Source organism: Sminthopsis crassicaudata, chromosome 1 (genome assembly GCF_048593235.1).
Source record: "Sminthopsis crassicaudata isolate SCR6 chromosome 1, ASM4859323v1, whole genome shotgun sequence".
NCBI lineage: Eukaryota > Metazoa > Chordata > Mammalia > Dasyuromorphia > Dasyuridae > Sminthopsis > Sminthopsis crassicaudata.
Genome location: NC_133617.1, coordinates 670,263,440 through 670,287,273, shown reverse-complemented (window position 1 = coordinate 670,287,273; position 23,834 = coordinate 670,263,440). Strand labels below are relative to the sequence as shown.

At 41.5% G+C, this 23,834-nt stretch overlaps 1 protein-coding gene across 5 annotated transcripts in view; it reads right to left on the bottom strand.

Annotated features, from left to right (window-relative positions):
• Nucleotides 1-16,501, bottom strand: part of RNF123 (ring finger protein 123) — a 112,520-nt gene extending 96,019 nt beyond the window's left edge. For 3 of the 5 annotated variants that reach the window (XM_074283278.1, XM_074283279.1, XM_074283277.1), the window contains exons 1-6: nucleotides 15,683-15,833; nucleotides 5,591-5,702; nucleotides 5,119-5,203; nucleotides 1,846-1,925; nucleotides 850-947; nucleotides 252-306 (exon numbers count right to left, since the gene is read on the bottom strand). In XM_074283278.1, coding sequence (XP_074139379.1) covers nucleotides 252-306; nucleotides 850-947; nucleotides 1,846-1,925; nucleotides 5,119-5,203; nucleotides 5,591-5,672 — 400 coding nt within the window. In that variant the 5' untranslated portion in view covers nucleotides 5,673-5,702; nucleotides 15,683-15,833. Of the gene's footprint in view, nucleotides 1-251; nucleotides 307-849; nucleotides 948-1,845; nucleotides 1,926-5,118; nucleotides 5,204-5,590; nucleotides 5,703-15,682; nucleotides 15,834-16,127; nucleotides 16,225-16,313 lie in introns of those variants that run through there. The other 2 variants (XM_074283276.1, XM_074283280.1) reach the window with 2 other exon arrangements.
• Between the last annotated feature and the right edge of the window lie 7,333 nt (nucleotides 16,502-23,834).

Below are 23,834 nucleotides of genomic sequence, written 5' to 3'. Positions count from 1 at the left end.
TGCACTGAGAAAGACTTTGTTTTTTCTTGGCAAGCCTCACTCCACAGAGGCTAAAAGATGCTTTCAGATCCTACCTCTTCCTCACTGAGATCTTCACTAAGCCCACACTAATACATAGTATCTAAATCCCAAAAGGTTCCAGAAAAATCAGCAAACAGGACAGGATTAACCCTTAACTTTCTCTGTAAAAGGAGATACAATGAAAGTCTCCTTCCCCTTCACATTATCCCCAACCAGCTAACAGTACTTACCTTTATATACACAGGTGGTGGCTCGGATAGAGCCGAAGTTACTGTGTCCAATAACCTAGATCAAGGAAGAAAAGGGATTTAGAAGCTCAGGATAAATCCCTAGATATACTATATATATATTCCCTTCTGGAACAGATAGTAATTGTTCCCTTTCAGAACTATTTAAGTAAGAGAAGTAAAAGGTCTCTTTTGGACTTTTGGACAAGGAAAGAATGTTAAAACATCATCTTAATGAGATCTGGTAAAAGCTCTCATGTTATTCCTTCTCTTAATCACTATGCTCAAGAATAGCACAGAGACATAGCCAGGCCCCTCAAGATTAAGGAGGATTAGAATTACTGTGCAACTTCAATGTTTGTTTCACCACTTTCTTCAGAAAGGTCAAAACCCTGAAAGGTTGACTCAGTCCTCCTGAACAAACCATCAACTTACATGCACTTTGCCCAGATGAATCACAGACTTAAGTTATGTGTGTCAAAATGTAAGCAGCAAGTTGCAACATGGCACAAATTAGGATAGCCATTATCTAATGATTTCCACAACTGTGAGGCCCTAATTAGTCCTTCCTAACGGTGATAGAGGTTACCCACAAACTCACACCAAGAAGGTCGTCATCCACCAGGAGTAGCCCCTCAAAGCCACTCGTGTGATCTAGGACCACAGTGGATGGTCCAAGCCGCCCTTCTACAGTCTGTTCTGAAACAAAAAAGAAATGGGAATCAGCTGAAATCATTTGGAGCAAAACCAAAGGTCCCAACAAGCAAGAGACTGAGTTGTGCCAAAATGAGAAGTTTCTCTCTTGTGGTCAGTCACAAAACAACTCACCTGATGAGTTAAAATCAGATTGACATTCTTAGAATGAGTTTCAAAGCCTCAACTTTTCACAAGGAAATCAGTATATGATGAGTTCACCTAGTTAGATTACAGAAATATTCCCAGCCTGGGCTTCCTCCCTAAATCTAAGAACATTCAAAACAAATGCAAAGAGCTTCCATTATTTCGACCTCTCTGAAAATCCCCAAAGCCCTGAGCTCTGCCAAATAAGAAAGAAGCTAGAAAAGGAACATCCTGAGATGAGAGAGATGCAAGTCAGTTTTGAAGGGTCTTGGTGAGGAAAGAGAAAGTTTCAAAAGGCAAGTACTAGCCATTCCATAAATCCTGGGATCCCATTCTATTTTTTTTTTTAATTCATTTTTCCAAATTATCCCCTCCCTCCCTCCACTCCCTCCCCCCCCCCCCCATGACAGGTAATCCCATACATTTTACAGGTGTTACAATATAACCTAGATACAATATATGTGTGTAAATACCATTTTCTTGTTGCACATTAAGTATTAGCTTCCGAAGGTATAAGTAACCTGGGTAGATAGACAGTAGTGCTAACAATTTACATTCACTTCTGGGATCCCATTCTAGGCGAATAAGATAAATATACTAGCATTTTGTTCATAAGAGGTCCCAGGCCCTGCAGTTTCCTGGCTGTTGCTCCATTCTAAAAGCCCCCACCTACCTCTATGACTATAAAATAGTGCAAAATACTGGTTCTCAGCCATCACAAAAGCATGGGTTTCAAACCCTTAGGAATACTCTCTACCTTCACTCTCTTCAGCCTCATCATCCTCCTTCAGCAGCTGGTCTAGATGCTCCTGAAGGTTCTGAAAGGACAGAGGTTTTCTGGAAAAAGAGAATAAGGAGACATTTCATTTATCCCAAATAATAGGGGTTTATTGAGTTGCAAGGATTTAGGCATCCCTAATCGTATATTCTTAACCCTGAAAAAGCCACAAAATACCAATGACAGTTAAGTAAACCAACGTTATTTTCTTTAATGAAGCTGCATATCCTGGTGCTACAGGATGTGGTCCTGGCAAGCTGGTACTGTACCTGGATGGATGAAGAGAGATGGCAAGAAGTCCCAACGAAATACAAACAGAATTTCAAAATATCTGTTAGAAGAGATCTTAAAGGTCATATAATACAACTTATAAATTTATGTTTGGTGGAAGACAAAATTCCTAACAATTACAGCTGTTCAACAGTAGAGTAAGGTTCCATGGGAGATACTGAGTTCCCTCTTATTGAAGATTTCTAAAAAAATAAAAATAAAAAAGCAAGAGAGCCAATGTCTACTTGTCAAGGATGTTGTGAAGGAGACTCTTATTTAGATACCAGGCTGGACTAATAAGTGTCTGAGCTATTCTCAAAAGAGAGATCAAGAAGAACAGGAAGCTAGATTCTTGCTAGGTCACTCACTCAATCCCATATCTAAAATCAGGAAATTATATTTACATATATAAGCAACACTTCTCATCTAAGTTAAGCCCCATTCCTCAGAGAAGTGTAAATGTCATGTGAATCTTTAACTATGGATATATTTATAAAGAAAGTAGAGGAACTGTAAATACCTCTCCCTACCACTTGCCCCACTCTTTTCCCCACTCAATCCCAGAAGAAATAGAAAATGTGATGAAGAGAGCCATCTACACCCAGAGAGAGGGCTGTGGGGACTGAGTGTGAATCACAACAAAGCATTTTCACTCTTTTTGTTATTGTTTGCTTGCATTTTGTTTTCTGTCATATTTTTTTTCCTTTTTTATCTGATTTTTCTTGTGCAGCAAGGTAATTGTATAAATATGTATACATATATTAGATTTAACATATATTTTAACATGTTTAACATATATTGAATTACTTGCCATCTAGGGGAGGGGGTGAAGGGAAGGGGGAAAAAAATTGGAACATAAGGTTTTGTAAAGGTTAATGTTGAAAAATTATCCATGCATATGTTTTGAAAATAAAAAACTTTAAAAAAAAAGAAAAAAAAAGAAAAATGTCCTCCTAACCCTTAGCAACCATGTGCCATCCTACTGCTTGTGTTAATCTTAAATGTTAAAGGCAGATATGCAGAATGTCATCAAGAATTTCTTATCCCTGGACAAAGATAATATCGGTCTTCCTTTCTGTCCAATGTAACCTTAACTCATCTCCAAATTGTAAAAAAGGTCCTGGTGTTATTCTTAGCTGTCCTGGCTGCTCTGAAATGAACTCAGTACCTAAGAATAGAGGAAGGAATGTAACCTTAGCAGGGCTCAGGCAATGTATTCCTAGGCATCCTTCCTCCAATCAACCTTCTACAAGGCCCAAGGGCCCACCACCAGTCATTTTAGACTTATTGCCAGTCCAGCCAGCAAGTATTGGCAGATACTTGTCTGTAATTCATCTAAATCCTATCTGACCTGGCCTCATCAAACAGGAAAACCTGCCTGCAGCACACTCTCAGATGATCCTTTCCTTCTACACAATTTTCACAATTTACCAATCACCCTTTTATTGCTAATGCAAAAGGAGGATTGTGAGAAGGAGAACAATTCTCTCTATCTGAATAGTATCCCCAGCACAAGGCAACAGAGAGGCTTTAGATCCATAGTTCAGAGCTTCCTCCTATAGCTTACTTCCATTACCCAGGAACAAAGCCACAGGAGAAAGTTGGGTGTGATGTCTCTATGGTAATTTCCCAGGTGCCATGGCTCTCAGGTCCTGAAGCTATCAGATCCCTAATGCTGGCAGGGGAGGCATAGCAGTGATTACTAGCTAGAACTACTACTCACCCATCCACCTGTCTAGGCTCTTCATGCATAGAAATTCACTTTCCAAAAGGACTGCTCAACTGAAAATATCTCTACTTCCTCAAACTTAACTGAAGCACTCTGGCTCTATTCTTTTCCCCCCATAACTTTCTCTCTTGCATCATGTGTACATGCACCTTACTCACCTTCACCGTCAGGAGATTTTAAGTTTCTCAAGAGCAGGGACAATGTAATTTATTTCGATCTTCAGCACTAAACACATAGCAAGCTTAAAAATTGCTATTGAATTGAAAAACATTCTCCATTTTCCCAAAAATTTCACCACAAGACTCCTTTAAATCATAACGTACCATAGGACAAATAGGATTGAACTTCAAGTCAGGAGAATTCGGATGGAGCCCTGGCTCTGGCAATAGTTCCATCCCTTTGAGTTCTTGAACAAATTATTATTTCCCCTCTCTGAGCCTCAGCTTCCTCATCTGAAAACCCCCTAAAGTATCTACCTCAATGGAGAAAATGAAATTCATGTACATTAAGTACTTTACAAATCATGTCATTTCACAAATATAAGACAATGATAGCTTATCAGTAAATACCTATCAAGACAGTTATCCACTCAAAAGAAGCTCTTGGGAAACAGCTCAAGAACAAGAGGTTCCCTGTGATTCTGGCTGGCATTTTGACCATACTGTAAGCCTTAGATGCTATGCTATCTCCAGGATAGGGAGGACACCTGCCCTGATCCCCCAGGCTACAATGACCTTTCTCTTCACAAGTTCCCAACACACTTGAGGGCTGTCCCATTCATTGAACACTTACTTAGACTGCACTGTCCTGCATTGTTTAGTGGGCATGCCTGATAAGCCTATACAGACCACAAACTTAAAAGAAGGTAGAGAATATATTGTATATTATATTAACCTAAATTAAATGAAAGCCAACCTTTTTTCTCCCTTTCCATCTGGCTATTATGAGAACCAACCTAAAATAGTGTCCTTTTTCAATATCTACCTATATACTGCTTTTCATTTCAGAAAGATCTCATTTTATACAACCCATATTCATCAATGACCTATATTCACACCAATAATTCACACACCTTTCTGTATTCTCAAGAGTATCTGTTATAAAGCTCTGCACATAGAAAATGATGAATATTTATTCATTATGTGTTAATGACAACTCCACCCTCAAAAGGATAGCTCTAAGAGGAAAAGTAATTCTGGTATAATCACCTCAAACCACCCCTGGATTTAGCAGAGAAAAGACAGTTACTATACCTGCTAGCAGTGGTAGAAGGGATCTGGTCTGGGCTGGGAAAGATACGCTGTAGGTAGTCATCCAGTAACTTTTCATTGACAATACCTGTAAGTACATGAAGCCAAATAGGGGAAAAACAAGAAAATGGAAGTCACTATAGTTAACAAGATATTAAGTCAATTGCACCGTAATTTAGGCTAGTCCCTCCCCCCTAAGCTAAGGGAATATTGAGGAAAGTTAGTTGCATTTTGAACGATGGAATAAGAATTTCAGCAAGTTATATAATATACTGCCATTGGAGAAAAAGGAAAACAATGTCAATGGATTGTTATCAGGTATTGGTGGGCTAATTTATACAATTCTAGGCCTTTTGCTTCTCCTTCCCAAAACTTTTTCAGCCTAAAAATTAATAATAATTGCTGGCAATGTGGTAAACAAGTACTGGGAGTCCCTCCTATACAGCCTTCCCTGTTCCTTGCCCAGGACTCCCACCTGTAACTTTGGGCTTCTCAGAATCAGAAGTCAATCTATAACTCTTTTGGGAGAAAGATGTGCCTGCCCCCTTTGACGTCATTCTTCATTTCTCAGTGAACAGTCAGTGATCCTGAGGATGGGAACACAAAACATAGATTTTCACATACAATTAATATAACCTAAATTTGTTTTGCTTGACTGCACTTATCTGTTACAAAGGAGAATTTTCAGATTGGGGTGAGGGAGTTGGGGAATGAGAGGGAAGAAAAGGTAGAAGTGTCGTATGGGGGTTGGGTATAAGGATTAGAAAAAAGAAACTAAGGAGCATCAGAGTAACATTCTTAAAGTTCACAGATTAGAGCTGAAAAATGTTCAAAAGGGGTTGAAGACAAACAGAGTGGCACTGGTACTACCATGTTATAATGAATATATACTTTCAAACAAGAAGCTGCTCACAATAGATTCATGATTTTCTTGACAATCCTCTTTTTCTGGTACGTGGAAATCCTCTGTCAGTTCATACCTGTCAGCTTCACAATAAGTATGTATTTCTTAAAAATTGCGGAGGCTGCTTGCAAATGGCAGCAAGAGCACGTGCTGCCCAAACATGAGCCCAAGTCTCCTGGCTCTCGGTACCACTCCCACTCTGTGTATTCTCTTCCGAGCACAACTAGTGCACCACTCAACAGTGATGGGAAAAGACAGACTTTCCAAACCTAGGGACTGCCTTGGCAGATCAGGGACTTCCAGTTTGCTCAGTCAGTGCTGGCCATCCTGTTGGAGCTACAACTTCCTGCAAGACACATCCTCCTTTTAGGTTGGCTGGAAGTGGGGGTCCTAGGCCAGACTGTTCAGGGATTAGAAACAAGGTGATGGCACAATGTTTTCTGCTTTCAGTATTTGTCAGAGCCAACTTCTGAGTCTTTTTGTTTTGGAAGCATTTCTTTTGTGGTATAAAGGAAATAGCTATCCGGTTAAAAAGAGAAAAAGACAAGGGGAAAGGGTCCTTGCTGCTGCTCCACTGAAACAGTACAAAGAGAAGAAAAGGAAAGCTAGGACAGAGGTCTGACACTGTCTCAGTGATCTCACCAGCTCCCAAGAGCAGATTATTCCCAAATATATATCTCTGAATGTATAGACAGATAAATAGCCAACCCTAGTTTCTCTCCACAGTGACAATCCCATATCATCAAATATCTCCTAGCCATTTCAAGCTGGATGTTCTGTAAGTTTTTTAAACTCAATGTGTCCAAAACAAAACTCAGTATCTTTCCTACATAACTCAACCCTATTCCCAATGTCCTTCTTTTTGTTTAGGGCACCTCAATCCTTCCAATCTCACAAATATACAGGATTAGAGTCATCCTCAACTCCCCCACACCTGGAATATTCCCCCACCTCACCTCTACCTCTTAAAATTCTAATTTTTCCCCAAAGCTCAGCTTAAGAGACACCTTCTTCCTGAGACCTTTCCTAATTCCCCAAATAGAATATAAAACTATTTGAGGGCAAAGACCATTTCAGTTTTATTTCTGCAGAGTATCTAGGGCAAATGTTTGTTAAGTAACTGCAACAACATTATTACTACGACCATTTTGATCATATAGGCGTCTTCTTTATGTTTGACCTCCTTGTGTATATATATCCAGCAGCAGATTCTCTAGTCAAAGGGTATAAACAATTTAGTGACTTTTATTGCCTAATTGCAAATTCATTTCCAGAATGGCCAGCCCAATTCTAACTAACAGTCTATTAGTGTATCTGTCTTTCCACGGTCTCTCCAGCCTGAATTATTTCTGTCATTAATAGTTTTAAGATAGTTTTTTTCTTCCCTTTTAACCTGTTTATGCTTCTCCTGAGTTATATCTGGAGATCAAATTTTCTGTTTAGCTCTGATATTTTCATCAAAAAATACTTGACACTGGGAAATGAATGTAAACTGTTATTTTTACCTTCTGAATCCAATTCTTCCTGTGCAACAAAAAATTCGGTTCTACACACATATATTGTATCTAAATTATACTGTAATATATTTAACATATATAAGACTGCTTGCCATCTGGGGGAGGGGGTTGGGGGAGGAAGGGAAAAAATCTGAATAGAAGTAAGTGCAAGGGATAATGTTGTAAAAAATTACCCATGCATATGTACTGTCAAAAAATGTTATAATTATAAAATAAAATAAAAAATTAAAAAAAAAAAAAAAAAAACTTGAAAATCCCCTATTTCATTGAATGTCCATTTTTCTCCCTGAAAAATAATGCTTAATTTTGCTGAGTAGGTGATTCTTGGTTGTAGTCCAAACTCCTTTACTTTTTAGAATATCATATTCCAGGTCCTTTGATCCTTTAAAGTAGAAGCTACCAGATCTTGGATAATCCTGATTGTGGCTTCTTGATATCTGAATTCTTTCTGAGTATTTGCAGTATTTTCTCCTTGATCTGATTATTCTAAAATTTAGCTACAATATTCCTTGGGAGTTTTCATTTCAGGGTCTCTTTCAGAAGGTGATTGATAAATCTTTCAATGATTATTTTACCCTCGGGTTCTAGGATATCAGGGAAGTTTTCCTTGATTATTTCTTGAAAAGTTGTCCAGGCTCATTTTTTCATCATGGCTTTTAGACAGTCCAATAATTCTTGGATTTTCTCCCCTGGATCTATTTTCCAGTGAGGTATTTTACATTTTCTTCTATTTTTTCCTTTTCTTCTTTTTTTTTTTTTTTTTTCATTTTGTTTGACTGATTCTTGATGTTCATTGAATCATTTACTTCCATTTGTACAATTCTAATTTTTATTGAATTATTTTGTTCAATTAGCTTTTTTACCTCCTTTTGCATTTGGTCAATTGTACTTTTAAAGAAGTTGTTTTGTCCATTGGATTTTTTTTTTCCCATTTCACCAATTCTATTTTTTAAAGAGTTTTCTTTTTCAATTTTGCCAAATCTATTTCTTTAAGAAGTTGTTTTCTTCGGTTTAGTTTTTCCATTTTACCAAATTTATTTTATTTATTTTTTTTTACCAAATTTATTTTTTAAGAAGTTGTTTTCTTCAAGTCAATTTCTGTTTTCTTTTGCAAACTCTCTTACAAAGCTATCTCTTTTCCCCATTTTTCTTCTCTCTTTTAAGTTCCTTCTTGAAGTCTCCAAGAAAGCCTTTTGAAATAGACCAGTTCATATCCCTCTGTGAGGCTTCCCCTGAAAGCATTTTGCCTTTACAGTCTTTTTCTGGGATCACATTCTATTTTTTCCTGTCTCCACAGTAGCTCTCTATGGTCAGAGTTCTTTTTGCTTTTTTGTTCATTTTTAAAGGAATATTGTCCTGAGCTTCCTCTTTAGGGTAACAGGGGCTTCTTATTGACTTTGCTAAGGCCAGTGGTGCTGCAGGCTTCCCCTTTGTGCTGGGTGGGCCTGGCCAAGACCCACCTGTTATGCTGGGGTTCAAGGGCTCACTATTTGCTTTCTGTAGTTGCATTGAAGGTCTTACAGCTTAGTCGCCTAATTCACTGACCTTCTGAACCAGTACAGAATAGCCAATGCTGCTTTATGTTGGCTAAGAGCCTCTCATTAGATTACCCTCATTGAGCCTCCAAGGCCTCCAGGTACCACATTTCCCCCTACCTAATTGAGACAGACCTTTCCTGAAGTCCTTCCAAGATATCTTATGCTAGAAAATTATTATACTCCAAATGTTTGTCTGCTACTCTAAATCCATTCAAATGCTTGATTTAGTGTTATGAGGGAAATCAGAAAGAGTAAGGCAAAGTCTTGTCTACTTTCCACCATCTTGGCTCCCAGAAATAACAATGTCCCTCCCCCTCCCCTATCTCACCCCCTGTGGCAATTGAGGCTAAGTGACTAGCTCAGTTATACAGCTAGCAAGCATTGCTATCTAAGGCTGGATTTTAACTCAAGTCCTCCTGATTAGATAGATTAGATAGAGTCCACAGTATTCTATTATGCCATTTAACTGCACCAAAAAAAATAATACTTTTTTTTGGGGGGGGGGGGGCTCACCTAACTAGGGTTAAGTGACTTGCCCAGGGTCATAAGCTAGGAAGTGATAAGTGTCAAATTTTAATTCATGTCCTCCTGACTTCAGGGCTGATGCTCTATCCACTACGCCACCTAGCTGCCCTGTAAAAATAGTACTTTTAAAGGGCATTCCCCACCTTTGCTTTTCAGGGTTTAAGACAGAAATGAATATTGAATTTTACCAAAGCCTTATTTCATGTGGATTTTGTTTTGGTTTGGTTTTTGGTTAACATGATTCATTGTGTTAATTTTTATCAATGTTAAACCATTTAATCTTAGCCAAAGTGAATAATTGTGAATTGCCAACAGTCTTTTTGCTAGAATTTTATTTTAAAATTTTATATCAATATTCGCTGATACTGACATATTTTCTGTTTCATTGTTCCTTTGTTTGAGTATCAAGAACATAACAATCTCAAAAGAACTTTTATAAAGATCTTATTTTTCAATTACTTAGAATAATTTTTACAGCATAAGTATTAATTGTTCTTTATACATTAAATATTCTTTACTTGTATGCTTGTCTAGACTGAGGTTTTTTCCTTCCCAGTTAGTATTTCATTTATGACTTCTTTCTTAGACTGAGTAGTTGAGAGAGTAACTTTGTATTCAAATGGTAAATTATACTGCCTCCATTCTTTGCTTCTTTTGATTAGCACATTCAAGAAAAGATTGTTGATCATTTTGGAATTTCTCTTTCTACAAACCATTTCTTGAAATCCAATTTATTATGCAATAGTCTCCAACAAGGCACTTTTTTCTTTCTTTTTTCTTCATCTTCCATCAGTGGCATTCTTTGGATTCTATTCCACCATCATTATGCCAGAGTCAGATACCTTGTTAACGTTCCCCATTAGATTGTATATTCTTTGGGGGCACAGACTATACTTTTCTTATTTGTATCTCCAGTGCTTGGCCCAGTCCCTAACACAGAGGAGGCATTTAATAAATATTTACTTTACTATACTGTATTCTGAGAAAGACAAGGTGATCCATAAAACCCCAGACTTGGAGATATATTCACAGTGCCATTTCCACTACCCCACATTGAGTCTCTTTCCCAAAAACATCTCATTGTGACTTTTCTTCAAATTGTGAGGTAAAATAGTAGTTAGCTGTATGGTCAGTATGATTTTTTTTTTTTTTAATAAATGATCCAGAGATTTAAAGAAAGAAAAAAAGATCATTTCTCTCATTCAAGATATAATCATAATAATAGGAGTTGGAGCCAAAAAAGACTTCAGAGATCATCCTATTCTAAATTTGTTTTAAAGGTGAGGAAATTGGAAGATCTGCACTTTACAGCAATGCAAACAAAATATCTGTGTAATGTGATTCTCTGCCTGGGTGAAAGAAATGGGCTGTAATAGGAGTTCTTAACCTACAGATCATGAACTTGTTTGTTGAAGTTACTTGTTTGAAACTGTTTGATAACTGTTTCAACATATCTGATTTCCTCTGCAATGTTCTGTATTTTGTTTTATGTCCTTTTAAAATATGATTCTGAGAAGGGGTCCAAAGGAGTCACCAAACTACCAAAGGAATCTATGAGATAAACCCAAAAAAGGCTGAGAAGCTCTAGGCTAAGAAATGCCATTCTTGTGACTCCAGTGACTCTTATTTTGTCAGCCAAAAAGTAGATGAAAGGAAGATCCTGGAATTCCTGTTAGAAATCCATCCATTTAGCCAATTAGAAGGGAAGAAATCATAAATAAGCAGAAAAATTTTGGCAGATTCAAGAGAGGATTACTAGTAGGAAAAGTCCAGATACTAATATACACTACATTCCAGTACAAGTGTCCTGAGCTCAGGAGAAATTATGAAGAACTCATTTTCTGCTCCATGTCACCTGAAAATCTCTTATTAATGCACTTATCTGGGTATAGTAACTTTTTAGAGAAGCAAAGAAAAACATAAGTGCCAGTGGGCAAGGGGTGTTGAGGATCCTAAGAAGTTAAGACTTGTTTCTTCCCTACTTTTAGTAGGGAAAAACAGGTAAGAACAGGACATCATCTAGACAAAGAGAATACAGAGATCAGTTCAATCTATTCCAGATAAGCTTGACTAGAAATAGGAATTCCCTAGCACATTAAAACCTGTTTAAATACCAAATTGTTTCTCCTAAACTTATCTTGTCTCCTCAAATAGAATACAAGACTATTTTCAATTTCTATCTCCTCCAAGTACACTCTGTAGGTATTTGATAAATACGGTTGACTCTAATCTGCTTGACAAGTATGGGCAATAGCAGCAGTGCTCAGGCTGCTGTAAGTTTCAAAATAACATATTACTGCTTGCTACCAATGAACAGCTATTGAGAACTCCCAAATGCTAGAGGCAGCAAGGAAAAGGAGTAACTACCAAATTAATATAAGGAACTTGGCATACAAGATCCTCCCAAACCTGATCCTAATTTATTCTTCCATTTTTCACTACTACCTTACCCATCAATCCAAAGCCACTCTTAAGCCTGGTTCTAAGCCAGGAGGTTGCCCATACATCTCCTTCAAGGCCCAGTTCAGGGCTATCTCTTCCATGACATTTTCCCTGATTCTTTTGCCAAGAAAAATGTCTCCCTTTCTTGAATCTGTTCAATGTCACCTATACACTAAATCATGATCTAGAAAAAGATTAGATCCACAATTTTATTGCAAAAGTAGACTCCCAGAGGAGAAAACTGTCCCCCCAATACAAGCCAGCATCTTTTCTGCAACTCTGAATCTTGGAGAACTGGCTGAGCTGCTGAAAATTTACTTGCTCATACTCTTATAATCAGTATGTGTCAGAAGCAAAATGGGAACCCAGACTACAAAGCCATGCTACCTCTCATGATCTAACTTGTATCATAGGAGGAAGCTAAGTGGCATAATGCATAGAATACCAGACTTGGAGCCAATTCTTTTTGACTTGTGTATTAATATTTTAACTTAAGTGGTTACCTTAGCGTACTCTCTAAGCTTGCTTCCTCCATGTGCACTTCAAGTATTTAAAGACAGTACAGCTGATTCTGAAGCTTCTCTCCTATAAGCTCTAATCTCTCTGGCCAGTCAAGGCAGCTTTTCTATGGATCTTTTCCAAAAGATCTTCAACTACAGCATTAATGTCGCCAATTCCCTTTTCAGATGTAATCATGAGAAACCTCCCAGTCCTTGCAGGGAATCCTTTGGCAGGTTTCAGAACCCAGTGGATTTCACACAATTTTTCAAGTAATTATTATAAACTCAATAATCACCAAAAATTAATATCCAATAATCAATGAAAAAATTGAATCATATCAAACTTTAAACTTAAAAGACCTTCTAGAAACTAGTTTTTTTAGGTTTGTTTTTTTATGTATATCCATTCTATTCCAAAAGACTTGTGATGAAAAGTGCCATCTGCATCGAGAAAGAGAACCATGGAGACTGAATGTAGATGAAAGCATAGTTTTTTCACCTTTTAGTTATTGTTGCTTGTTTTTTTTTCTTTCTCATGTTTTATCTTTCCCTTTTGATATGATTTTTCTTGCTCAGCATAACAGATGTGGAAATATGTTTAGAAGAATTGTACGTGGTTTACCTATACCAGATTACTTGCCATCTTAGAGGAGGAGAGGGAGAAAATTTTGGAACATCAAGTTTTGCAAAAGTGAATGTGAAAACTATCTTTGTATTATTTGAAAAAATAAAATACTATTAAGGGGAAAAAAGTATATCCATTAATAGAAACAATATAGCCAAATAGAAACAATAAAATATTGTCTCTTCACAATCTCTTTTGTGTATATACATTTGCTAAGTATTCGTCTTGTTCATTTTATATCAGAGTTTCAATGTGTCAATTTTACAACCTCCATACTAACCATTCTGGGAGTCCAGGCACAACTGACAAGAAAAAAATACTTGTGTTGGCAGTTTTAGCTTAATGAAGTTTTGAACAGTGTTAAGTTCAGGCCTTAGCTTTTCCCCCCTACTTCTCTCCAGCACCAGGTGTGTCTTAAACATTACATCTGACAGCTTGGGGCAAAAGATGGACTCCACCCTAAAAGGTAGGAGTCCAGCCCTGTGTCTGGCTGGAGCATTAATGGTGACAAGGCCTAAAAAGCACTTGAGTGTGGATGCCACCACAACACAGCAGGACTTAGAAAGTCAGTGCAGAGGATCTCTACTAATCCCTTTAGAGAGAGCTTTTGGCTCAGGGCCCTTCTCAAAACTCAAGGAGTCCCTATTACCAATCTTTATTCCAGAAGGTGCTGTTTGGATCAGAGGAGAAGATGAGTCAGACGGGAGGGAAATACTTAGTCCTGGCAGAACTTGGCTGTTTAAGTTTTATTTGATTCTCTCATTGTCACACTTATTAACCAAACAAGTTAGGAAGCCCAGGGCACATTGGAAACTCCCTGTCCTGGAACTAGGTCTAAGAGTTGCCTTCAAAAGACTGAACCTGTTGGAACAAAGTTCAGGACTGGGCCATGAGAAATGGAACAACAGACTTGGACTATCCTGAGCAGGATGTTTGGAAGTGGCTTTCAAGGAAAGAACAAAAAAAGAATCAAGAAGGAATAGAGAAGGGACGTGAGGTCTGAAGGAAAGAAGCACAGTCCCAGGAAAGACTGTAGAAAAGTCTGGGGAATATAGTTACAGTGTAAGCCAAAGGTATCAAAATCTTAGGTAATACTCCTGAGTGTCAGTGGAAAAAGATAAAAATGTAATTTGTAATATTTAACAAGATAAATAAAAATACAACGAATAACCATATTTTAAAAGTAAGTCACTCTGCAGCCTCTGGGAATCTTTATGTACGGCTCTGAAGCCAGCTTCTATTAGTTTGACCCACTGACCCAGGCAATGAAAGATCACTTGGGAAAGGGAGCCCACTGAAGAGGAAACTGCACGAGGTTTCAGACAGCCACTGGGGCAGTGAACACAGCGCCAGGAAGACTGAGTTCTAATGCGGCTTCAGACTCCCACTAGCTGGGTGGCCTGGGTAAGTCACTTCACTGTTTGCCTCAGTTTCCTCATCTGCAAAATGAGCTGGAGCAGGAAATGGCCACCAGTCCAGTGTCTTTGCCAAGAGAACTTCATATGGGATTACAGTGTCAGACAAGACTGAAACTACCAAACAACAAAAAGAACACGCCACGAGGGTGAGGGGACACAAATGAGTCAGCAAGAGAGCAAACACGGCGCCCACCCGGCGAGGGCTGGGGCGTCCCAGGGAGCAGTTCTGAGCAGAGGTCACTCCTAAGGGCCAGTGGTCACCCTGAGGTGAGTGGAAGAGGGATGGCAGGGGGCGCCGGGGTGACCATCATCCTGTCACCAAAGGAGTGTGACTGAGAAGAGGGTAAGAGGGATGGGGGGCTGCAGGGGCTTTGGGGGAGGTAATGAAGGTTGTGAGGGTCACTGTGAAAAATGATAGGCGCCCGTTTGGACTAGATAAGAGGTCCCCGCGAGAGGAGGGTCCCAGGGACCCACAGGGAGGTTGGGGGGGACCAGGAGAGGCAGAGGATGATGGAGAGACTGAGGAAAGGGGGGGGGCACAAGAAGATAAGTGACACAAGAGGGGGCCTCCCAGGGAGGAAGCACGCTGACAGCTGAGAAGATGCTGGGGAGGACTAGGGTCACACCAGGGGTCACGGGGGGGCGGGGCGGGGGCCCTCAAAGCCGCGGGTGCCCACTAACAAGGGGGGAGAGCAAGTTATGGGATGGGCAGCGAGGAGGAAGTTATCAGAGAGGAGGGCGGGGTGACAAGGGAGAGACAGTAGTTGGGGGAACTGGGGTGAGAGGTGACCGCAAGAGACATAGAACAGGTGAAGAGGGAGGTCACAGCGCAGGAGACCCGGGGGCAGGGAGGTCCCGCTGAGGGGACGCAGAGAGCGGGGAGGGGAGAGGAGGGCCGCCCCCCTCCCAGGGGATAAGATCGAAGAGACCCGGAGTGAGGACGTCCTGAAGAGAGGCCAGAGAAGGGTCGACGCCACCCATTTGTCCCCCAGCCGACGGACTACGGCAGCCTGGCCGGCTTCGGGAGCCCGCAGACCCCGCCTCTCCGACTCCGGGGCCTCCCCGGGTCCCCGCGCCCGTCCCGGCCGCCACACTCACCCTTCGCTTCGGCGCCTCACACAACATCCGCCCGGCCGCTACGGCTACGGCTCCCGGTTCAGGCCAAACCGCAGCCACAAGCGAAGCAAGCGTTGAGCCGCGCGCTCCCGGAGCCACGCCTTCCATCTCTCTTCTACCTCCCGCCACGCCCTCCTCGTCCCGGCCCTCCCCAACCTCTTCCCCCGCCCTCGCTCCGTAAGCCACGCCCCCATCCAGTCGCTACTTCCTGTCTCCGAATCCCGACAGAAGCCACGCCCTTCCTTACTCTTCCCTCGGTCGAAAGCCCAAGTCTCTATTTCGCCTCTTCTCCTTCCCCCGCCCCCTTCTCCCTAAGCCCCGCCTTCTCCCCGCCCCAGGGCCCTGCCCATCTCCTCTCTCCACTGGAGAGCTCTCGCTGTGCCCGCCCCTTTCGCTTTCCCGGAAGGGAGGCCGAGCCGGGTCTCACACTATTCCTGGAGGGCCGAGTCAAGAAGCAAATTCCTCTGAGATTCAGCAGTCAGTCAGGAAATTATTATCATGTGTCGGGTGCACCGTGCCGAGCTCTGGGGATACAAAAGGAGCTCGGTGTCCAGGCAAAGTGTACGGAATAAATAAATCAGAAAACTAATAGAGCAGGAGGTGATTCTCCCACCTGACTGCTCCTCCGCCAAAGCACGCCCTCTACCGGTCGAACCTCAGCATTCCGTCCTGCGCCCCTTTCCCCCTACTCCACTGCGCTTGATGGTCTCAGCAGCCCGGCGGCTTAGTTACCTTCTCTGCCCCGGCCTCCCACCAGACCTCCCGTCTCCCATCTCCAATGCCTTTCAGCCATCTGGAACTGGATCCGACGCGCGAGACTCAAACGTGTCCAAGATAAGCCGTGACCTTTGCCTTACACCCTCCCGCCTAACCTAGTAAAGAAGAGAGCGTCGCCCCCTCCCAGTCCTTCGTCTCGAGTGCCCTCCGCGCCACTCTGCCTGTCACCTCCCACCGGGAGATTACAATAGCCCGCCGGGGCGTCCGCCCGCCGCGAGTCTCTCCCCACACTCCTCCCCCTCCCCTCAGCCGCTAACGTGACTTTCCATCCCCCTTTCAGGTAGTTTTCAGGGATTCGGGTTCTTTAGTCAGCGCCGGGAGAAAATGGGACGAAAGAGCCCGGAGTTTCCGCTAGCTTTGGTTGGTTGCGGGGAGGGTAGCAATAACGCGCTGAGTCCTGCAGGAAGCCTCCTGTCTGTCCGGGCAGCTGCTCCTGAGGAGGCCGGCTGCAGGACGGACCGCGTGCCCCCGGCGCCCGCGGCTGCTCGGTTCCCTCTACACCTCTGCCCTTCCTTACTCGCACCTTTCCCTTACTCCTCTACTCGCGGGGGCGTAGTGACGCGGCGGGAGGGGTCGTCCTCCGTGTTACCATCTGGACCTGAGCCTCACCGAGCAAGGCGGACCCTGGCTCTGCCTTCATACTCCCCGTCTCCCTCCCCGCCCTGCTCCAGTCTGCCCCTCTCACCGTCCGTGCCGCCACGCCGGGGGAGACGTCCGCTCGTTACTCAGAAAACTAGACGTGAGCGCCTCCCGTTCTGCTCCTGTCAGTGTAACAGCCAGCTCTTACATGGCGCCTTCAAGTTTGGCAATGAGGGTCGCCCTGGGAGGTAGGGGTGGTGTTTATTGCCTTTAAAAACAACAACAACAACTACGAGTACAGTGAGATGCAGAGCGGCCGTGACTTGCCCGGCGTCTCACTCAGTTGAAGCAGGTCCGGTGCAGGTACAGAACTCTCCGAGGTATCACCCCCTACCTCCCTTCCCACGCCTTTCCTTCCCTAAGTCTCCACCGAGGAGACGGCTCTTCTCCCGGCCGAGGCTGACTCCTTCGCGTGCTACCAAAGTTACCAGTGGCCTCTTAATCGCCAGATCCGATGGTCCCAGTTCGCATCTTTTCCAACCTGTTGGCTACTTTAGACAGTGCGGATCGTCCCTCTCCCCTTTGAATGACCGTTGCTATCCAGGTTTGCCCGCCCCTGTTCTGTCCCGTTTCCCTGTTACCTGCCGGACCTCAATCTCCTGCACTAGCTCATCACCCACAACACGCTTTTGGGTGATACCCCAGGTTCCATTTTGAATCTTTTCTCTCTGTGCTTTTTCTCGAGAACCTCATCAATTCCCAAATATTTTACTATTGGATGACTTACAGATATGCACATATATATAGAGAGAGAGACACATATTGTGCACACACGAGTTGTTCCAGAAGTTTTAATACACACTCTGCCTTTAAAAAAAAAAAAAAAAAAAAAAGGTACCTTTCTGTCCCATAATTCTTCACCAGCAGGCCCATAATTCCGAAACGCCCTTTTTCCTTATCTCACTTGCCAGTGTCTCTTTTTAAGAACAATCTTCCTCTTTACACTTTCCCTCATCCTCCGAATTGCTAGAACTTGCAACTACTTTGTATTTGTTTACTTTGTGTTTATGCTGTATGTATGTATGTTAGTATTCGTTATTTTCTTCATTCGATGATAAGCACCTTGAGGACCAGGACTGTCCTTTTTCTTAATTGTATCTCCACTGCTTAGCACAGCACCTGGCACAAAGTATCCTTTTATCTTCAGCACCACCACAGTATTTGATAATAGAATGGTTGATTGGTTAGTTGATATTAAAAGCTCTGTAGCTTTAGAGGTCTAAGTTGCCACATTTGGGCCATGACCACATATGCTCCAAAGCAGGAGCTTCTATTTGTGCTCCTTAGTCACAGGCGTCCTTCCTTTCCTATATGTGTCCTTTCCTCCCTGCTAGTTCTCTGTGTGCCCGGCTTCCCTTACTTCTGGGGGGAGGGGAATAAAAGATCATTTTCCATAATTTTTTAAACTAGGCTGTTGATTAAATGTCTTTTGCTTTAAACTAATTCACTCTCTGGTTAGCTAGTAAAAGTAAGCACATCAATGGGGGCTTATGAAGTGTGATTTTGTGTGGTGTTCATCCTGAGGCGACTTTCCAAGGATTTATTTGTGAAGGGAGTACCATAAGTAACACTAAAATCTTCTCATGAGACTCTTAAAGCACTGAGGGCCAGAGATCAGGTCTGAATCAGCAAATCCATTTACAGAAGCATAGAATGCCAGAATCAAGAATCATTCTGTAATCCAGAAGAATCATAGCCTTTTAGGTTGTAGGATCAACATTTTTATCTCACAGATGAGGAAACAGGTCTAGAGGAAGGTAGAGAAGGGTGATTGGTCCAAGGACACACAAATCCAAAGTAGCAGGTCTGGGCCTTGTGACCCCAAAAGCAGGGAACTTCCCATTGTATCAGTCTCCTTCTTTCATTTCCCCTAAACCCCAAATGTGTCTCTGTTGACTCATTTCGTATCACATTTTGCCTAAAAATTTCTTTTATTCACCTCATTCACCCCCATGCTAAAATTTATAGTCTAATGTTTATTCTCCTTCATGAAATTGTAAGTTCCTTTACAGCAGGGTCTGTATTTTATCTGTCTTTGTATCCCACTTAGACCTGTGCCTATGATAAGAACTTAATAAATATTCATTAAATTGAAGAACATTGAATAGAATTAACTTGATGGCAGGGAGGAGACAGTCATTCACTCCTTGTTGAGCTAAGGTCTGTTGAGAGTCTGAGCATGTAGGGTGGGTATGAATGAAGAGGGTCCTTGGGAACAGCTCTATCCTCCATCTAGTAGTTGATAAGAGTTCAGACATGGAGTGATGACAAGGCTTTTGTGCCCTACAATTAGCTGACCCAACTGAAGCAGGCAAGACAAAGCAAATCAACAAGGCACTTTGCTAAATGCTATAGGTATAAAAAAAAAAAAGGCAAAAATAGGATCCCTCTCAGACACTTACCACTTCCTAGCATGTGACCCTGGGCAAGTCACTTAACCCCAATTGCCTCAAAAAAAAAAAAAAAAAAGGATCCCTGTCCTCAAAAAACTCATGTACTAGAAAAACATTTTTACAATCAAAGGTTCTGATAAAGGCCTTAAAATATATAGAGAATTGACTCTAATTTATAAGAAATCAAGCCATTCTCCAATTGATAAATGGTCAAAGGATATAAACAGACAATTCTCAGATGAAGAAATTGAAACTATTTCTAGCCATATAAAAAGATGCTTCAAGTTATTATTAATCAGAGAAATGCAAAATAAGACAACTTTGAGATACCACTACACACCTGTCAGATTGGATAGAATACAGGGAAAGATAATGCAGAATGTTGGAGGAGATGTGGGAAACTGGGACACTGATACATTGTTGGTGGAATTGTGAATACATCCAGCCATTCTGGAGAGCAATTTGGAACTATGCTTAAAAAGTTATCAAACTGTGCATACCCTTTGACCCAGCAGTGTTGCTACTGGGCTTATATAAGGATCCTTTAAATGGGCGGCCATGGTGCAACAGGAGATTGAGTACCCCAGAAGTAATCTCTGTGGATATAGGACTTCCCTGTGGGTGGGATCCTGGCCATATTGAGATAGCTTCATAACAGGTGACAGCTCTCTAGCTGGTTGGCTGTGTGTGTGATCTCACAAGGCCTTTATAAACCCACTGCAGGCAGCAAGTTGTTCTCTTTAACTTGGCTCCCTAGCCTGGGGTAGCCAAGCCAAGCTGATGGATAGCCAAAAGAGGTAAGGAATTTGGTAGTGAACACGTGGATCTTCAGACCAGGTGTTCACTAAGGAGTTAACAAGTCAGGGCATTATGTGAGTAGGTATAATAAAGGCTTTTTAAGTTTACACGTGGCTATTCTTGAGCGTGCTATCGGTTATTAAACTACTATTCAAGAAATCGTGGCCAGAGACCTTTGAAGGCCTCAGAAGAGGCGAGCCAGGTAGAGTTGAGACTGCAAAGGTCAGTGGTCAAAGGTACTCTGTTGGGCCTAGGACAGACTGGTAATAGTAACTGCTAGGAGGGCATGTTACAGGCTTATCTCCCAAAGAGATCTTAAAGAAAGGAAAGAGACCTGTATGTATAAAAATGTTTATGGCAGCTCTCTTTGTAGTGGCCAGAAACTGGAAACTGACTAGATGCCCATCAATTGGAGAATGGTTGAATAAATTGTGGTATATGAATATTATGGAATATTATTGTTCTCTTAGAAATGACCAACAGGATGATTTCAGAAAGGCCTGGAGAGACTTACATGAACTGATGCTGAGTGAAATGAGCAGGACCAGGAGACCATTATATACTTCAACATCAATATTATATGATGATCAATTCTGATGGACGTGGCTTTTCAACAATGAGATGAAGCAAATCAGCTCCAATAGAGTATTAATGAACTGAACTAGCTACACCCAGCGGGAGAATTCTGGGAGATGACTATGAACCACTACATAGAATTCCCAATTCCTCTATTTTTGTCTGTTTGCATTTTTTATTTCCTTCACAGGCTAATTATACACTGTTTCAAAGTCCGATTCTTCTTGTGCAGCAAAATAACTGTTTGGACATGCATACATATATTGTATTTAACTTATACTTTAACATATTTAACATGTATTGGTCAACCTGCCATCTTGGGGAGGGGGTGGGGGGAAGGAGGGGAAAAGTTGGAACAAAAGGTTTTCCAATTGTCAATGCTGAAAAATTACTTATGCATACAATTTTTGTAAAAAAAATAAATAAATAGTAAAAAAAAAAAAAAGTTCATGTATTAATGGAGGAGAGTAAGTAAATGGATTCAAGATCTATACAGAGAAACTGGAGAAACTGCCTTCCAGATACTTCAGGTTCTTAATTCTGTTTTCTTTTATATTCCCATTTTTCCTATAAAGCAAGAAAGTTTGTTCAATTGCAATTTCCTGAAGACAAGGGAAGAAATTAAATCCAGAAATGTTTAGCAACTTGCCTAACCTACTGGGACTTAGAACTCCAGACTTCCATTTTTAAGGGGCTTTCTCAGGGTACATTTATCTCCCAGAGAAAGCAAAAGGAAAGAGTTGCAGAAAGTGGGGATGTTTACCTTGAGGCAGTTGAGGTGGGGAGACATGATAGTTGTAGAGCTTTTAAGGGAAAGATGAATTGACATCATTGACTTAAATCGAGAGGACCAATAAAGAATTTAGCCCAAATCCCATACTTTACAGATAAGGGAATAGGCTCAGAGAAGTTCAACCACACAGTAAGTAAATAGCAGAACTAGGATTTGTAGCCAGAATTTCTGTCTTCAAACAACTTTCCATAATCCATGCTATCACTCATTTGTGGTGTACTTAAAAGAAGAGGAATGGAATAGAAGTAGTGGAGAGAGCGACTGGATCAACATAAGGAATGTTGTACCACAGTCTCCTCTAACTATTCTGTCTCAGTTTCCCTAAATTGTTTTGCCTCAGTTCCTTGAATTGTTCTGCCTCAATCCCCCTGTTTGCAACCCCCCTTTTCTACTCATTAGAACTGAGATAATTAGGGCTGTGGAGATCTGGCATTCCAAAAGAGAAAACTCCAGATGTCCTATCTCAGTTACATAATTGATATCTCTAAGTCCCAGACTTTCTGGCTCTAGTTGGATACCACCTAAGTCCTCCCAGTTAGTAAGAATTTATGGTCCTACTCCCCCCCAACCTGTCAGAACTGGATTGATGGTCCCTTCTTGGAGATTCCTGCTCACCAGAGTTTGGACTCCACCCCCCTGCTTTGTACCCTGATAGCTTTAGAGCTCTGTATATATATATATATATATATGTATATATATATATATATATATATATATATATATATATATATATATATATATATATATTTCATAGGAAACTCACATTCCCTGCTGGATGCTTTGAGACATCAGCCCTGGGGGCAATATGCCCCCAGCACAATCTCTCCCTCTCAAATAAAATATTAAAAATTCTCTAATCTCTATCTTGCCTCAGTTTCTCTGGCTTTACAGGAAAAGAATCCTAACAAAATTATCCTGGATTGATTCATAAAGAAATGTGTTGTTGTTGTTATTGTTAATGAATGTACATGAACAATCAGATAAAAAAAATTTTTTTTAATTGTCCTGGAAAGGATTGTCTCAATAGATAGTAAGTTCTAGGGCAGCTAGGAGGCACAGAGATTAGTGTCTTAGCCTGGAGTCAGGAAGACCTGAATTCAAATCCAACTTCAGACCTTTATTATCTATGTGACACTGGACAAGTCGAGTCTTCCAGGTTTCCTCAGTAAAATGAGCTGGAAAAGGAAATGGCAAATTACTCCAGTATCTTTTCCAAGAAAACCCCAAATGTCCTGAAGACTGGACAATCCTAAAAAAACTGAACAAGCAATGTAAATAATAAAGGGAAAAAATCAGTGTAATCATTCTCTGTTCCCATTTCCCCACTGGCAGGAACTGATAGGCAAGCCACACTTACAGTATTGCCTCACAGAAATCCCATTTCTCAGTAAAGCTGATATTGCCATCTGCTCGAGATGTCATTTACACCAGGAGCATCTTCTGAAAAGGAAGCTTTATTCTTTGTTTTTGGGACTGCCCCAATCAGCATGCCAGAAGGCTAACATACATTCTCCCCAATTCCAATTCTTTCCCCCTTCCATACCCCCCATCTCCCCTGCCACCAGCATCCCCTCCCCTCTACCCCTCAATCCTATCCTACATACTCTTCAGGTAACTAACAACCTTACAGCTGTGCTTCCCCCTGGAAGCCTCCAGGGTCCCTCATCAGGATAAATAAATTCCTCTCAACTTCCATCACTCCCGATGTTACTTTTCTGGGGGCCTTACAGATTACTTGGAAATTTTGACATGCCTCAGGGAAGTTTAACAACCTTGATTCTCCTCCCCTTCCAGATGTGGACTTTTCCCCTACATTTCTGTCCCACAAACAATAATTTCGAGAACTTTTTAGGGCTGACATTTTTTGAGTTCACAATCCATTTGGCAGAGAAACAGAGAAAGGGAGGAGCTTTGCAGGGCAGTTCCTAGGTCCCGTGCCTGGTATTGCCCAGATGAGAGATTCCCACAAAGACAGATTTCACAATTTTGCTTCCCGGAGGAAGGGGTGGGGTAAGCATTTTGGGAGAATTGTTTATAGATGAAGACAGATGCCAAGTTATCAGGAGCAGCTCCTATAGGTGGATGGAATGGGAAGGGATCCCTGGATCCCTTCCCATTAGCCCAGCCCTACTGGATCTTTTTCCTGGAGGCTCCCCTC